Source organism: Mastomys coucha, unplaced genomic scaffold, assembly GCF_008632895.1.
Source record: "Mastomys coucha isolate ucsf_1 unplaced genomic scaffold, UCSF_Mcou_1 pScaffold17, whole genome shotgun sequence".
Lineage (NCBI taxonomy): Eukaryota > Metazoa > Chordata > Mammalia > Rodentia > Muridae > Mastomys > Mastomys coucha.
Genome location: NW_022196899.1, coordinates 20,307,390 through 20,325,689, shown reverse-complemented (window position 1 = coordinate 20,325,689; position 18,300 = coordinate 20,307,390). Strand labels below are relative to the sequence as shown.

Genomic DNA, 18,300 nt, shown 5'->3' with positions numbered 1-18,300 from the left:
GCTCAGCATCCTCACATCCTCACATCCTCATATGCTCAGCATCCTCACATCCTCACATCCTCAGCATCCTCACATCCTCACATGCTCACATCCTCACATGCTCACATGCTCACATGCTCACATGCTCACATCCTCACATCCTCACATCCTCACATCCTCACATCCTTACATCCTCACATCCTCATATGCTCAGCATCCTCACATCCTCACATACTCAGCATCCTCACATGCTCACATCCTCAACATCCTCACATCTTTAGCATCCTTACATCCTCACATTCTCAGCAATGCTGAAGAAGGTCCAGCAACAAAGACAAGGAAGAGATGGGCATGGTGGTCTGGGATGTTGAGGGCCCCTCTTGCGGCAGTTCCTAGGAAAGCAACAGGGGCAATGATTTCATTATCCCTTGTGTCATAATGGACAATTAAAGGAGATGGAGGGAATGTAAGAAAATGTTAATAGTTGGGGAAGACTTGTGTAGAGGGCCCATCTGTTATATTGTCTACTCTTGTCACTTTCCCACAGATTTAAAAAACCTGAAAATAAAAAGCCAAATAAAAAGATACAAAGATGTCTTAGGGGTTAAGAGCCCTGGCTATGTTTACACACATCCTGGGTTTGATTCACAGTACCCACATGGTAGATCACAAGCATCTGTAACTCCAGTTTCAGGAGATCCAACACTCTCTTGTGGCCTCCACAGGCACTAGCCACACACATTCAGACATTCATTCACATTAAAACATAGCAAAACAGAAAACAACAAAACAAAACAAACACAGCACCAAAATTCCTTGAGGAATAATCAAGAAATTATGAAACAAACAAACAAACAAACAAAATCAAAACAAAACAAAAATGACAAAAAACCCAAAAACTAGGTGATTGAAATTCAGGTAGATGTGGATTAGGAGATATGATTTTTGTGGGGTCACAGGGCCTCTCTGGGATTCTCTTGGGGATATTCCATGGCAGTCTTCCCAACACAGCTTATGACTTGCTCACCCTTGTGTAGGCAGTCTGGCAATAATTTGTTAAGATATTGTCTTAGTTAGAGTTACTATTGCTGACCCAAATAAGATGATGAGGAAAGATCTTTGTCTTATGTTTCTCCCTCAGTCCATCACTGACAGAAGTCATGTCAGGAACTCAAAAAGGGTCAGAGCCTAGAGGAGCTCAAGCAGAGACCATGGAAGGGTGCTTCTTACTGGCTTGCTTCTCAAAGCTTGCTCTGTCTGCTGTATTATAAAACCCAGGACCACCAGCCCAGAAGCACATACACCTAGCACCTACAGTGGACTGGGGCTTCCCCAATAATCACTATTTGAGAAAATGCTCACCGGACTCATCTATAACCCAATCTTATGGAAGCACTTTTCCAACTGAGGTTCTCTCCCCTCAGATGACTACAGTTTGTATAAAGTTGACCTAAAAGTAACCAGAAGAGGTATTATGGAAGAGAAGTTACTCCTGGCTCTAGAGGTCAACAGAACTCCGCTCTTAGCAAAAGGTAGATGGCTATGGTGAGTAGCCATGTAGCGAAAATTATTGAAGAAGGTCTGAAAAGAGAAGATAGTATATTTCTCTTCTGTTTAGCCAAGAAGTCATTTCTACATTTGCGTTTAGTGTCTTGGAAATATCGCAAATGAATATTTCTCTCTTCTTTGGTGCTACAGATACAGGCCAGATCACCCCAGATTAAAAGTAGATAAAGGCAGGTTTATTAGGAGGTGGCTCTTGGGTGGACTCACTGATCTTACACATTGGGGCTAAAGGGGTTTTACAGGTCTTGGGCATGGGTGATTATGTGAACTAGGAGTTGGGATTTTGCCCATATAAGGTAAAAAAGATGAGCCCCTGGATGGGCACTCATGGGTGAGTTGGCGGAAATGCAAAGAGGAAAAGTCATGACAAGTTAGTTAGCCAGGAGTTTTCTCTCATCAGGCAAGGGTGGGGTGGGGTTTTCTGTGTGGGCTTGGTTGGGGGAAGAAGGGCAGATGGGGTTTCCTAGCCTGTGGGGGTGGTGGTGAGCAGCTCTTTCAGCCTAACACAAAATAAAATTCTCTATCTTCATTTTCAAGGAAATGCCAGAAAAGATATCATTTCTTACACTTAAACTTTGTCTTTCAGTTTTTGTATGAGTGTGTATGTGTGTACACATGTATGTGTGTACTGTCTGTTGGTATTAGGACCTCCCAAACCTATGACATCACATAGGCAACAATACAACCCACAGACCTGTTGCCAAGACAACAGCAATCATATTCCCAGAATCCACTTGGTTAAATTCTCATCTTTAATGCAATATGCCATTATCCATATATATATATGGGGAATGACTCTCTCTCTCTCTCTCTCTCTCTCTCTCTCTCCTCTCTCTCTCTCTCCCCCATTCTCTGTCCATTGCCACCTTGTCTCCCTCTCTCCCAATAAAACCTCTTTTTTGTTTGTTTGTTTTTGCGAGACAGGGTTTCTCTGTAGCCTTGGCTGTCTTGGAACTCACTCTGTAGACCAGGCTGGCCTCAAACTCATAAATCCACCTGCCTCTGCCTCCCAAGTGCTGGGGCTAAAGGTGTGCACCACCATTGCCTGGCTCCAATAAAACCTCTTACACATGGAACAGTTCTGGGCCTAGTGTGCTGTGTCCAGACTGGAGCCAATATTCTAATACATCAGTGTCGGCATGCAGAGGTTGAAGATTGACAATGTCTTCTTAAATTGCTTCCCATCCTGTCTCTATCTCCTCACTCCTGACCACACTCCCAGCTCTTTACAGGGATGCTAAGGATGCAAATTCTGGTCCCACTGCTTGCCCACTGGGACGTTTCCTCAGTCTCCTCCACCCTAATATGTAATTCTGAAAGACCCCAAGAACTGGGGACCTCCTTACTCAAGTCTTGGGATGACGTGACCACCCAATGACTCACGAGAGACCGAACTTGTTGCAATCACATGAGGTTTATTCCAGATCTGGGGTCGAACTCATAGCCTGGCAGGCCAGAGGGGTTCGACCACGAGCACAAGGAGTAAGGGGTATTTAAAGGGAAAAACCACAAACTAAAGGGGTGAAAGGGTTACCAGGGAAACATAACAAGAGAACAATGGAAAATTCCAAAGGAAGCCACTACCTTGCTGAGTCAGGTCACAAGGAAGTCATCCTGCACACTCATTGTCTAGAGGAATGTGGTTTGGTCAATGCTATCTTCTTAATGGCTGACTGCTCCTAGGACTAATTAGATAACTTATATCCTGTTTCTGGAACTGACCAGTCCACCTTCCTGGCTCATGACAGAGACTTCCTATGCCTTTTTAAAGTAAAGGTTACACATTATACATACATTTCTATTAAATGCCCTCATTTTAAATTCTAAGATTCTCCAGGCTTTCAATTCCTGGACAGTAGGTGAAGGGACTCTGGTCAGTATGGTGGGCACTGCTCTGGCAGGACTTGATCTTCTCCCCGATTCCCTCTGCCTTGATACAAACCATTAGATTACATTCCTAAAGGTAGCCACCAAAGTCTTTCCCCTTATTTGGCCATTTCATCCTCCTTCCAAGGTCCAGCTATCAAAGTATTGAAATCCTGCAATCAAAACCCCTGCTTTGGCTTACTTCATTAATATGCTTAATTAAACTGAAACACCTCATCCTAATGCAAGGTTTCTCCTTGTACCTCTATCAATAGCCATTTTCCTATGTACCACGTCTGACTCCTCTCTATCCAGAGGCAGTCCTTTGTCTCCCACCCTGACCCCCAGGCAAATTCCCCTCCTTCCTTTCCCTTATTTTCTTCCCCTTCCCCCTCATCCTCTACCTCCTGTTTTTGTCTCTTATTGCCTGCCATCTGGCCCCCAGGAGTAAACACATCTCCTTTGTGCTGAGTCTTGGGGTGTCTGAGTGGTCAGAGGTATTACCATCAGCCAGATGGAAGGCTAAGCCTCTCCCGGTGAGCTCATGTTCATAAAAGGAAATAGTTTCCCAGTGCTTTTAGAAAGGAAGTGCTCTGGTATGAGCTTAGCGACAAAAAGGAGCATCTTAGAGTTCATGGTCTTTAATTGCTTGTAGTTAATTCGTCACTAATGTATGAGAGGCAGGCAGTGGAGATGTGGTCCCTGTGGGGTGGGGAGGGAAGGGAACTATTGGATAAAAGTTGGCATTGAACAGAGCATGCCCAGAGAACCTGAAGACCCAACTGGCCCATTTTAATATTTATGTCTTCATAAGCCTCCTATATGTTAAGAGCAGGCTCTTACTTAATCTGCCCCTTCGCCATCTCACTGTATCAAGAAATGCTCAGTACTTGTCATATTCTTGTTTTGGAGTTACTGTAAGACCTAATTTATTATTCTTAGTATTTATAAATTGTACTTAACTGTTTATGTTGCTTTCTGTCTGAGCCCCTCCTATCATCCCTGTTTCTAAATCCTCTTATGGGCATTATTAGTTGGGATCTCCTGAGATGGCTTCTGATTCACCCTTGTGCCAAATACACGAACTTATGCTTTGCTTAAAGGCTGGGTAAAGTGCAACGTGAAATCTCCAGAGGAAGGGATGGAGCTCTCGATGACAGAACTGGTAGTGTCAGCCAAACAACATATGGACATGGTTTTAAAGGTTGGAGAAAGTGTACTATCGGCTTTGTCATTCTCTGCATGTGACAAGTGACTATTTTCTAAAAAGCACACATGAGTATGTGCATCCTTGGGTAGATGTAGCATACCTTAGTCAAGTCTGGAAGAAGGCAGATGAAGAAGGCGGCAGTGGTTATTACATGAGCTCTTTAAACACGAAGAATGTGAGCATGAGTCAAGTCTAACAAGTTGAGAACATTTATTGCTACCAGTTGAAAGTAATGAAGTATAGATTGTCTTTGCCAAGGGGGTGCCATCTGAGCCTTTGTTACCTAGAGGGTATACACCCCAGCTTCTCCAGACACTCCAGGCAGCCTGCTCCCTAGTGTCTAGTTTTGCTGTACAGTCTGAAGTCTCTTCATTTTTGTCTTCTGCCTTCGAGCAGTTCTGAGTTTCTTGGTTTTTAAGAAGCTGTCTTCTAGTTGGTACAGAAAGTCTTCTATTCTTCCAACCTAGAAGAAATAACAAAAGAGTGTTGATGTTGTTGTAGTTGTTGGTTTTTTGGATGTTCACAAAGGCCCTCATATTTGAACCCTGGCCCCAGCCAGTGGTGCTACTTTGCAAGGTTGTGGATCATTTAAGATGTGGAGCCTCAGTAAAGGAAGTGGGTCACTCAGGGCGAGCTTTGAGGTTTGGCTTCCCTCTGCTCTCTGCTTCCTGAGGACAGATCCAAAGTGACCAGCTGCCTCCTGCTCCTGCACCCGGCATGCCCTGGCATGACGGACTTACTTCATCCTTTCTTAAACCATACACCAAAATAGAAACATCTGCCAACAATTGCTTTTTGAAGGTATTTGGTTACAGCAATGATAAAAATAGCCAGCACAGAGCCTTAGGATCATGAAAATGAAGACTTTATAGTTCAGTTGCAGCCGCAGGCCCTGTTCAAGCACAGTGAGGTTGGATGTAAGGGAAACAGAGGTTTCTCTTTCTGGCTCTCTCGCTTTACACTGCGGGCATGTAGGAGCTGGTTTTTCTAACACAGTGGGGATAGAGAGGCTCGTCGCTTCCACCGTGTTTCTGGTGGTCAGTGAATCCAGGGATTTCAAAAGAATGCATGATGAAAATGTAACCATGGCAGTTTTCTCTAGCTTCTTCATGAAAACCAAGAGAGAAAAAGTATCTGGCCTCTCAGAGGAAAGCCGGCAAGTCTAACATTTCTGTAATAGGACCCTGGCCACACAGGGGGAGACTGGAGAGTCCACATTGGCTTGGCAGGAGCCATTGCTCCTTGAAATCAAAGGAGAAATTTGAAAGTAAGTACATTTTCTTGAAAAACCAACCAACCAACCAACACTACACGCCCAAAGGAATAGTGTAAAACAATGGCACCCATAATAATAATTCTCCAAAGAAGAAAAATTATTAGTCTCTTTCAATGAAAATCTGCAGCTATCCGGGGGAAGCTGGATGGATATATTTCATAATGTTGGTCTGAAGAAACTATAGGATAGAAATTTCCATATATGCCGAACTGGGCTCTCATGAGAGTCAGTAGATACAATTCATACTTATCTTTGCCTCCCTGCACATTGTATTAGTCTAACATCACTCACTACAGAGCCCATTGTCATTAACTTAGCTCAGAGCTGGCGCACTTACCATTCAAGGTACCATCTACTTAAGATAAAAGCACTTAGAACTTCAATTTTCCAATTTTGAGTCCTGCTCTTAAACCATCTGATTTATCACTCAGGGCTATATCCAAGAGATAATTCGGATTGTCAAAGCAAGAGTAATAAATGGCTGAGGTCGCTCGTCTGCGTGTTATGCTAAGGACACATCACTCCAGGTGCTATAAACTTCGATGGTGTTCCTTAAGAAAACAGATAACTTATTTATGCAAAGTAATTCTTTCCGAGAACCTTTCTGTGGTTACAAGAGGTAAATGTCTGCAAACGCACATTATCATTTGTGATGTCTTGTCCTTGAGAAATCATCAGAATAACCTTCGGTCAAGCCACTATTTTGTGTATTCTCTATATTTTATACTATCCAATTTCCAGGTAATTAGTGAGTAAAAACAACAAAACAACCAGCACCAACAAACTAGGAGTCACTAAGCAGTCAACGTGGACACAATGGCTTACACTACTAATCTTTTGCTAGCTGAGTTGGTGACACTTCCCTGTCATTTGAACTGACAATGTATCATTGTCAACATCCCTGCACTTACGATGTTCCCAATCAACTCAAATACAACTTGAACTGAGAGTCATACTTCAATGAAAACAAGCCTTCTCCAACAAGAAAAAAAATCATTCAAAAATAAATGCTGCTTTCATTTCGTTTTGGGCAATTATTTTTAGTAACAGCAGTGTTGGCAAAGTGAGTTTCCGTTCATTAAAAAAATAAAAAGACAAAGATATTTTGAGTATTGCACTGGTCTTGCACATATCAGTAGTCCCAGTACTTGGGAATTTGAGCCAGGGGAATTTTGGGTTGAAAGCTAGCTTAGGGCTACAAGCTAGGAGAGCCTATCTTAGAGAGATCGAAACAAAGCCGAGCAAAACCAAACCAAAGAAAAGAAAGGAAAATGCAAGCTAAGTCAGCATGGTAGAGTGTAGGAGAACAGAGTCAAGTGGTCTAGCTCCAGCATGCATGCGTCCTAGCTCCAGCATGCATGCGTCCTACCTGGCCTGCATTAGGAAGCTATTTCTGTCAATCTCACATTGACTCCCCAGGGATGGCTTTAAAATAAATCTGGCCAGGTCTGTCTTGGTTAGAATACTTTAAATAGCTGGGCAGTGGTGGCACACACCTTTAATCCCAGCACTTGGGAGGCAGAGGCAGGTGAATTTCTGAATTCAAGGCCAGCCTGGTCTACAGAGTGAGTTCCAGGACAGCCAGGGCTATTCAGAGTAAACCTATCTCAAAAAACCAAAAATCAAAACAACAACAACAACAACAACAAAAACCTTTAAGTAGATTCCATGTGACCCACACAGATCCCAGCGGACCTCTTCCACTGCCCTTCCAGCTGTCTCACACCACTCCATCTGCTGTAGGCCTGTGACACATCTCTTCCCTCTGTGAGATCCTACTGTCTTTGCATTTATGGCTAAATGCCAATACTTCTGTGGAGTCTTCCTCTCTCACCCAGCCCAGCTTGGGCATTAGTCACAGATTCCCACAGCAACTCATACATCTCTGCAAATTATAAATTGTTTTTTAAAAAAGCATCTTAGATTTATGTGTATCAATGTTTTCACTTGCATGTATGTATGTGCATCCTATGTGTCCATGGTGCTCTTAGAGGCCAGAAGAGATCAGATTGCCTACAGCTGGTATTACAGATGGTAATGAGTCACAATGTGGGTGATGGGACTCAACCTGGCTCTTACCTTATAGCTCTGGCCCCAGTGTTACATATTTTTTACTTTATAACGTATGAAGATTTAGAAACTAAATTCTATATTGTCCTTATTCCCAGAACCTAGGATATGACAACCCCCAGTAGCCCTTCACTTTCTAGGAAGGGAGTTAAACAGATGCAGAAAACAGTGATTTTTTTTTTCCTGTAGTCCAACTGATACAGGTACTCAGTACAACGGGAGGCCTTCATTTCCCTTGTCTGATAAACAGACAGCACGTCCACTGCCCATCACTCCATCACTGCTGTCTGGTTTCCGGGTTGGCAAGGCAAGCCAAGCCAGTAAGAATGAGGAACATTTGGCATGCTTCAAGCGGCCCCCTGATGACTCAGCAGAACTTGGCTTGGTTTATTACGTCCTTGCTCTGTGTCACTGGGGGAAGTCGTGTGTCCTTCCAGAGCTTCAAGCCTTACTGACATTTTGTATTATGAGAAGGGTGTCCCAGATAATTCCAAGGTCACACTCAGCCGTACCATTTCTTGACTTGGACTCACATTAGATCTGGGTAGTCTGTTTCTAAGGATACACATACACATACTTTCAGAGGTGGGGGGGTCATTCTCTTAGATCACACCATTTTGTCAATGATACAGTATGCAGGAAAGTTAAATCAATTTTTGCTTCCGTTCTTTCTGAAGGGCAGGAGAGTTGCAGTATGTTTTAGTAAAGCCTGGTTCTTGTTTTTCTCACAGAAAGAAAAATGCTGGTTCAAGGGAAAATAGAATCACATAACTAAGAACAGATTGCAAATGATAGAAATTTCTATAAGGCCCTTAGGGAAATGAGACACAAAGAAATACATGGGGTGATAAAGACAGAGAATAAGCTGGTGTGTGGGGGCATGGGTTTTTAAATCTCTTTTTAATACATAATCTATTTGCTTAAATAGATGTTAGGCTGCTTGGTCACCGTGAGACCAAATTTTCCATTTCCAAAATGGGCAGGTAGCATTTCTTATGTCTGTGTGTGCCAATGCTGACTTGACATTGCAGTGATGTGGATGAGTGGTTGATTGTGTTGGCAGAGAAATTTGCATGGCTGATGACTGAGTGGAGCTGAAGTTCTCAGGCAGAGGGCAGGTGCTACTCTTCCTCTGTGGGTGTTGGTTAGCAGCCACATCTAAGAGTTAAGAAATGGGCTGGCAAGATGGCTCAGCGGGTAAGGGCACCGATTGCTCTTCCAGAGGTCCTGAGTTCAAATCCCAGCAACCACATGGTGACTCACAACCACCTGTAATGAGATGTGTCGCCCTCTTCTGGTGTGTCTGAAGACAGCTACAATGTACTTACATAATAATAAATAAATCTTTAAAAAAAAAGAGTTAAGAAATTGTCATCAGGTAGTTGATTTTTGTTTGTTTCTGTGTGTGTGCATATATATATATATATGTATACATACATATATTACATATATACATATACATACATACATATATGTGTATATACATAAATACATACATATGTATGTATGTATGTATTTACATACATGTATAAATTTTATATAGGTTTTCATGTGGGCCAGAAAGGCCTCAAACTTATCACATAGCCGCCATACCCAGACACTTTGTTTATGTGGTGCTGGGGATCTAACCTAGGACTTCCTGTAAGCACTTTACCAACTGATATACACACTTCTCTCCCTCTTAGGACCTTGTAATTCACATACTACTATTACTATTATGAGTTTCAACATGCATTTAGATTGTCACCCTTGAAATTCATTTGTTAAAAATCTTAACTCCTAGTACTTCAAGCACTTAGTCTTAATTTTTATTTATTCAACTACAATATAATAGATATGTGCAATGGGTCTTGATTCTATACACCCCAAGCTGCCTCCTCCTACTCTCCCAGAGAATATGTCCTCATCACTTTCATGTTTGCTCTCTCTGTCTGTCTGCCCCCCCTCCCCCGTAACTCATTGTGATGGTTTGAATAAAAATGGCCTCCATAAGTTCATATATTTGAGTGCTTAGTCATCAGAAGTGGCACCATTTGAGAAGTATTAGGAGGTGTGGCCTTGTTAGACCAAGTGTGTTACTGGGGTTGGGCTTTGAGGTTTCTGAAGCCCATGCCAGGTCCAGGTTCCCTCTCTTTCCTGCTGCCTGCAGGTCAGCTTCCTCTCCAGTACCTCTCCCTGCATGCTACTGCACTCCCCACCATGATGATAATGGATTAAACCTCTGAAACTGTGGGAAGCCAGCCCCAGAAAAATGGTTTCTCCTGTAGGAGTTGCCTTGGTCATGGTGTCTCCTCACAGCCATAGAAACCCAGACTAAGGCAGCCATCAAGTCAGATGCGTGCAGCCGGCTGGGATGTTGCTGATGTTGTTGGCTTGGCCCTGGGTAGACCTTTCGCAGGTGACTACTGGTGCTGTTGAGTTCATGAGTGCCACAGTCATGCTGTGTCCAGACGATAGAGCTTCACAGCACGGCTCCAGTTCTCCTGCTGGTCCATTCTTTCTGACCCCCCTCTTCTGTGAAGAGCCCTGAGCTTGAGGGAGTCAGTGCAGCTGTTCCGTTTGCAGCTAAGCACACGACAATGACTTAGTCTGGAGATCAGACCAGGTCATTCTTGTTAGCATTCCTTTTAGACTCTGCCCAACAGTTTCCTGACGACAAGCCAGGTAGGCCTGGCTTCCTATAAAAGGGGCTGTTTGACCCCTCCTCTCTCTCTTACTCTCTTATTCTCGTACCCTCTCTTCTTTTCTCTTGCTGTCTCTTCTCTCCCTGGCTCTCTTCTTTCCCTGACCTTTTCCCCTCTCTGCTCTTTCCCCTCCCCCTTTCTCTCCATGTGTTCCTGGCTGGCCTCTCTCTCTCCTCTCTCTCTCCTCTCTCCTCTCTCCTTTCTCTCTCCTCTCCTCTCTCCCCTCCCCTCTCTCCTCCCCTCCTCTCCTCTCCCTCTCCTCTCCCCTCTCCCCTCTCCCCCTCTCCTCTCTTCTCCTCTCTCCTCCTCTTTCCTCCCCTCTCCCCTCTCTCCTCTCTCCTCCCCTCCTCTCCTCTCCTCTCTCCTCTCCCCTCTCTCTCTCCCCGCTCTCTCTCCTTTCCTCTCTCCTCTCCCCTCTCTCCTCCCCTCCTCTCCTCTCCTCTCCTCTCCCCTCCTCTCTCTCTCTCTCCCACACATCTCACATACACACACACCCTGCTCTGTCTTTCTCTGTTGCTACTCCCTTCTCTACTCCCCATGCCCTAAATAAACTCTATTTTATACTTTACTGGTTGTACGGCTGGTACTTCAGGGGAAAGGGATTTCTCAGCATGGGCCTACCAAGGTACCCCTCTCCCCTCACCATACCTCGCTCTATAAAACATATCCTGGCTCTTTTTTATAAAACAACACTGGTGTCGTGAGACTTGGATTTAAAATTTTGCAGGTTCACATCTCCCAATGCCACATGAAATTACAGCCACATTGGATTGCTTACTAGACCTACCGATCCAAACACTGGCAAACTGGTAAGCTCCCCATCCCCCCTGTATCTCCTCCCAGCCCCCCCCCCGTACCCTCCCACACCCCATACCCCCTCCACCACACTGGTCAGTGTAAATGACCCCTGGTCCCAAGGAAGGCCTGTTGAGCTTCCAGCTACTCTGTGGTGTCCTTGGGGATGGAGGGATTCACACTCACGCCTGTACTTCTCACTCACCCTTTGTTCTAGGACATTTTCCCTTGGGTGAGATTTTCCTTTCTCCCATGAGGCAGATCCCTTCTTGCTGCTGTGAAATCCCAGGCCTAGGTGAACCACTCTCCCACTGTCACTCAGGGTACCTGCCTGGCTCAGCTGCCACCATTTTCTACTTATTAATTTATCCTCAGGACACTGGTGGGGTAATTAATAACTTCTACTCTCACCCACAAAGGCTATGTCTTCGATGCTACTCCCAGGATCCCTACTGGGATGCCTCCTGGTCTAAAAGGCTTCCAAATTCACAGGCTAAATTTGGTCCTGTTATCCACAAAGCAATAACTTTACCTGGTCACTTAATGAAGCTTAAAAACAAAACAAAACAAAACAAAACAAAACAAAAACTTTTACAACTCTTGCCAGTGATCTGAAAAATGGAAAGATTTCTCTGTAGGCTCCCCCTGCCCATTCCCTTCTCTCGCTGCTCTCTACTCCTGGTTCTCTAACCCCTTGACTCTGCCATTGTGGCTAGCCTCTGCTCTCCACTTTCTGCCCATCTGCCAACCCTGCAGCCCTGCTGCCTGAGCCACTCTGTGGTGTACTGCCTCCTGCCTGCCTGCCTGCCTGCCACCACCACTGTCAGATCTCTTCTTTTCTTTCCATTCTAGTTAGCACCAGCTCTAAGCCAGGTGTGACAGGAGAAGGGATCCCTATGTGCAGCCAGACCTACCATGCCACTTGTCTCTTTATGTTTATCTCTTTATTTGTTTTTATCTGTTGATACATAGCTGGTTCTCCCATTCTTTTTTTTCTTGTTTCCTGCAGGGTTTGTCTAAGGATTATTTTTTTTTTATTTATTTATTATATGTAAATACACTGTGGCTGTCTTCAGACACAGCAGAAGAAAGTGTCAGATCTCATTATGGATGGCTGTGAGCCACCGTGTGGTTGCTGGGATTTGAACTCAGGGCCTTTGGAAGAACAGTCAGTGCACTTAACCACTGAGCCATCTCTCCAGCCCTGGTTCTGCCGCTCTAAGATATAGTAAACAGCTGACTTTTCTCCAGGTGGAGCTGTAGCTTCAGTGCCATCTTGGTTAAAGGCAGTCCCATGACTACCTGCTATCTTTGTTATGGGCAGTTACCACCTTACTGCATTCTCACCTTAGAACAGCCTGGTTTAGGGTCTCTGATTCTATCGTGCCTTAGTAAATAATAATTTTAATGTTAACTTGAAAATTTACAACAGTAGAAAGATTAAAGGTCACTGCCTGAAGTTAAAGATCACTGCCTTAAATACACATGTAGCCTTGTTTTTGCTACTGATGCTGTGGATAGCCCTGGTGCTGTTTGAATTTTGATGCTAATTCTGCTTCTCCCTGGAGGGGCTGCGGACATCACATACTCAGGTGACTTCTTGTGAATCTTTTCTCCTCCTTAAATTGTAAAATAAAGGCTAGAGCTGGTGACTGGGCAGTGGAAGGGAAGGTGGAGCTGAAAAGGAGGAGGAGACAGAGAGAGGATGGGGAGAGAAGGAAGGAAGATGGAGGGAGAGGAAGATGATCCAGATCCCACGTGGCTTTAAATAGCCACAGGTAGCTATGAATATCTTATAAGGGATGGATAATTACAGGACAAGTTTTCTTATCTAGGTGGGCAATTTAAATCTATATTAATTGGCTCTGAGTACAATGTGTGGACGAGAATTGTGGATTGAGAATTTATTGATATATGAATCTGACTGATTAATTATAAGCTTCCAGAGTTCTGATTTTACAGGGTTACTGGGATTTTGGACCACTGACCACAGGGGGTAGACTGTGAGCAGAATCTGCAGCAAGAGAAACGTTTTTGATCACTGCATGGGGCTAGCCTAGAGGTGGCAAGACTGCCAGAGCAGAGATTAGCTGGGTTTAATGGGGGATGGTGCCACTTTTTAAATATTTCCCTCAACAACTGACATTACGGTTATTAAGTTATAATATATTTTCTTTGTTTGCCAGATACAATCCAGTACAAGTAATTAAATAAATACAGATTGCCAACTCAGATATGCTTAATGGGCACTGGCTCTCGATCTTGTCAAGATCTGCTAATTAGGTTAAATGTTTAAGCTTATTATGACAGAGACTCCCAGAGCCTAGAGTAACTGCCTGCTCTCCCCGCCCCCAACACACACACACAAGGTCTCTGAGAAGATATGGGCACAGCAACAAAACTGCCTGGATTATGGCATGATAACCACTGAGAAACACTGCCCCATTGCCTTGCCCAATGCCAGGGCTCAGCCTAGAGCGTGGACAAATAGAGGATACCCAGAGAGTTCAATGTCTCGCATTGCCTACGACACGGTGGGCCATTTCTCCCATGTTCCTACTCTGCAGACAAAAGCTTCTTGACTTCTGGGACTGATGACCAGACTGACTCTGCCCAGGCTGCGATGGAGACCACAGGACCTGTGAAAACTGTCTAGGTAGTGGACTATAGACCAACCTCTGTCATTTTAATTAATACATGACATCTAGATTATAATTTATTCTTCCCAGATTTGGGACTACATTGATGGCTAAGCTAACTGCAGCTTGACAGGTAGAAAACAAACCTCTAGCTCCTTACTCCAAGATATTCCACCATTGACTGTGTTAGCTCACTAGTCAATTCTTAACTAGTTAAGACTACCATATCTCTTATCAAAAAGACAGACAGGTTTGCCTTGCTCACTGGCTTCACTACACAGGATACACAGGGTCAGGTATAACCTTTCACAGATGTAACCTTCTGCTACTTCTTTCTTTAAACTCAGTTTCCAGTGACTAAATGCTTCATATTTCCTCCCCTTGTTATCCTAACATTAGCCAATAGAGGTCTCATAAATTAGCCTAACCGTAATAAAACGTTCCACTTATCTAGTCTACTTTTATAATCACAAGTTCAAATTTTAACTTTCCTTGGTTATCTTCTAACCATAGACTTAAAGTGTTTATCTTGTTAAATCTACTATCAGTTATCATAGTTACAAAGTTAAGTTTCCTTTGATTATCTTTTAACCATAGACTTAAGGTGTTTCTCATGCTAAACTATATGATCAACTATCATCTAATTTTCTAGTTTCCTTTAATTGTCTTTTAAATGCAAACTTAAGATTATTTCTCATCATGCCAAATTTATATATATTCAGTCTCCTACACAGAAGAAAAAAGCCCTTCTTGTTCCTTCTGTTCCACAAAATGTTTTTGTCTTCCCTAAGCTCATCTTAAAGAGTGTTCATCATACTGTTAACAACTTTATCTCTTTTGTTATCTTATAAGCTCCAAGAAGCACACTCAGATCAGATCTGCCTCTCAAGGACCAACAGACTCCATCTGGATAAATGTGGACATTTCATTCCTTCTTAAAAGGGAGAACAAAATACCCATGGAAGGAGTTGCAGAGACTAACTATGGAGCAGAGACTGATGGAAGGACAAGCCAGCCTAAATATAGCTATCTCCTGAGTACCTGACTAACACAGATGTAGAGGCTCACAGTCATCCATTGAGCTGAGTACATGGTCCCCAGTGAAGGAGTTAGAGAAAGGACCTATGGAGCTGAGGGGTTTGCAGCCCCATAAGACGAACAACAATATCAACTAACTAGTACCCTTAGAGCTCCCAGGGTCTCAGCCACCAACCAAGGACTGCACATGGTAGGTCTGATTGTTCTGGCAGCATGTGTATAGTAGAGGACTGCAAATTCAATCATCAATGGGAGGAGAGGACCTTGGCCCTGTGAAGATTCTGTGCCCCAGAGTAGGGGAAAGCCAGGGCCAATAAGTGGGAGAGGGTGGGGTGGCAGGTATGGGGAGGGGGGAGGCAACAGGGGTTTGCTCTTATTGTTTTTGTTTGTTTGTTTGTTTGTTTGTTCCTGGGAGGGGAAACTGGGAAAGGAGAAATTTACATGTAAATAAAGAAAATATCTAAAAAAAAAAAACCCACAACAATTCTAATGTAAAATGACCAGTGTCCTGTTATGAGAGAGCTTTGGCACTAGCACACAGGGGGAAAGCCAAAGGACAATGAGAGTGGATTTGACTGTTGTTTCTGCAGGTAAGACCCCACAGTGAGAGCCAGGAATCTGCTAGAAGCTCAGAGAGGAAGCAGACAGACATAGATTCTTCAAGGGACTCGGAAGGAAGTGGTCTTGCCTGTGCTTTCACTTCAGACTCTTAGACTCCAGAGCCCTGCATTCCTTTCTTTCTTTCAAGCTACTCAGTTTGTGGCATTTGGCTATGGTAGGCCAAAGAGTGAGTTGAGCCAATTAACTCATGCATGGAGAGGAGAGGAAGGGAGCTCAAATTTCTCCTTATGCATGACTTTGAGTCTCTGGGTTTACTTTCTTATTTTTCAAAAGTCCCCACTTGGTTGGTTTCTCCTGCAGGGGCTTAGTCAACAGCTGAAGAACCAGAGTGCTTTGTCATGGTGGCAGTCTGGACCCTGTCTTAGGGCTGGAGAGATGGCACAGCGGTTAAGAGTGCTTGCTGGAGTTCATTTGGCAGGTAGCAGGTCAGGCATCTCACAATGGCCTGCAATTCAAGCTCCAGGGGATCTGATCTCTCTTCTGGACTCTGCAGGTACCCCACACTCACATGCACATAACCCTATGCATGCGGTCATGTGCAACTAAAATAATAAAAATAAATCTTTTGGGGGGAAAAACAAGTCTATCTCAAACATGAGTGAGTAGTTCAATTATCCAAAGGAAGAAGACGCTGGGTTTGAATGTGGGGTTTTCTGTTGGGGTTGATGTAGTCTGCGTCAAAGGATTGGGTATGTGCAAATGGGCCTGCTTACAGATGGCTGTGACTCAGCAGCTGGAGGCTGCATGGAATTTTAAAGAAGACTATAAAAGATTTTTCCTTTAGAAGAAAAAGAATAAGCACCCAGAGTCAAACTCTCCAGGAATAAATATCAGGCACACGTGACTGCGGCATGGGTTTTAAAATGAGTAGGTGTTTTCGGTGATTAGCAGTAGGGGATGAAAATCCTTGCAGCAAAACAGATATTCCACTCCAGCACAGTGGCTTTGATTACACGAGTTTCTTTGCTCTGTTCCAGCTTAATTTCTAGACCAAATGCTTTTAAATATTTATCACCCTTAATGGCTTGAATTTTAATTCTTATTAGAATTACAATTATTTTCAAACATGCTTGAAATTAATTTCTAAAATAAGCCCAGTTTCTGAAACAGCATTGATTTCTGCAGTGGCTTTACCCTTTGGCTAGTATTCGGTCAGCCCCTGGGGGTCTCTTTTCTTACTTAGTGGATTTTGTTGCATTCTACAACATGTAAAACTCAGGCATCTAGTCCAGAAATTTTAGCAAAGCTACAAAACCACCATGCCAAAACACATACTATTGATTAAAAAAGTGCCTACTGTGACAATACTTTTTGTCTAATATAGAGCTGAAAACCCTATTATTAAATGTTGTTATCACATTGCCCAGGGACACAAATGCTGTCACCTGAACATGAACATCTCTTGAATAGTCTCCACTGAAAACCCTCTTGGGGTCATAGTAAAGAAGGTAGTGGTGGTGGTTTCTGGCTGCAGCGATGGCTCAGTGGTTACAAGTGCTTGCTGCTGTTGCAGAGGACCAGTTTTGTAGAAACTCATACCAGATGTCTCACAACCTCTTGTAACTCCAGCTCCAAGGGATCCTGCACTCTCTCTGGCCTCTGTGGGGACCTGCATATACATTCACATAATAAAGCATGAACAAGAAGGTGGGGCTTTGGGGAAATGATTGGACCGTAGAAGTATGGCCTTCATGAATCACTGCTCTTAAGAACCAAGGCCAAAGGCGTTTGCTTGTCCCTTCTTTTACATGAAGGCCACACACACTTACACACAGAGACACACACACAGAGACAGACACAGACACTGACAGACACACAGACATACACACACACACACAGACACACACACACACAGACAGACATACACACAGACACAGACACACACACACACAGACAGACACAGACACTCACAGACACACAGACATACACACAGACACAGACACACACACACAGAGACAGACACAGACACTCACAGACACACAGACATACACACAGACACAGACACACACACACACACAGACAGACATACACACAGACACAGACACACACACACACAGAGACAGACACAGACACTCACAGACACACAGACACAGACACACATAAAGAGATACACACATAGAGACCACAGACCCACAGACATGCACAGACTCTCACACACAGATTCACAGACACAGGAATACACACAGAGACACACAGATACACACATACACAGACACACACACACATACAGACACACACACACACACACACACATACAGCTCAATTTATGAAAGAGAGGTAAGACCTTTGCTATATATCGAGTCTTCCAGCTCTTTGATTTTAGACTCTTTAGCCCCAAGGGATATAATAAATGGACCTCTGCCATTTATAAGCCATTCAGACTGTTTTTTGTATAGTGAGTAAACCCACTAAAACTCCATGCATCATGTTTATTTCTTTAGAAATTTAGTGTGTAGAGTCTAAACGCACAACTTACCTGAAAATTGAATGTATTTATTATTACTATTATTTTTTGAGCAGAGTCTTGTATATAGCCCTGGCTGACCTCAACCTTGC

General features: G+C 43.7%; 1 protein-coding gene and 1 long non-coding RNA gene across 3 annotated transcripts in view; both read right to left on the bottom strand.

Annotated features, from left to right (window-relative positions):
- The window catches only part of LOC116094763, a 6,385-nt gene extending 6,028 nt beyond the window's left edge, over positions 1-357 (bottom strand). The window contains exon 1 of the long non-coding RNA XR_004120301.1: positions 270-357. This is a non-coding gene — a long non-coding RNA (uncharacterized LOC116094763). The remainder of the gene's footprint in view (positions 1-269) is intronic.
- Positions 358-4,807: 4,450 nt separating this feature from the next.
- Positions 4,808-18,300, bottom strand: part of Spata16 (spermatogenesis associated 16) — a 302,009-nt gene continuing 288,516 nt past the window's right edge. For both annotated transcript variants that reach the window (XM_031376462.1, XM_031376463.1), the window contains one exon: positions 4,808-5,084. In XM_031376462.1, coding sequence (XP_031232322.1) covers positions 4,962-5,084 — 123 coding nt within the window. In that variant the 3' untranslated portion in view covers positions 4,808-4,961. The remainder of the gene's footprint in view (positions 5,085-18,300) is intronic.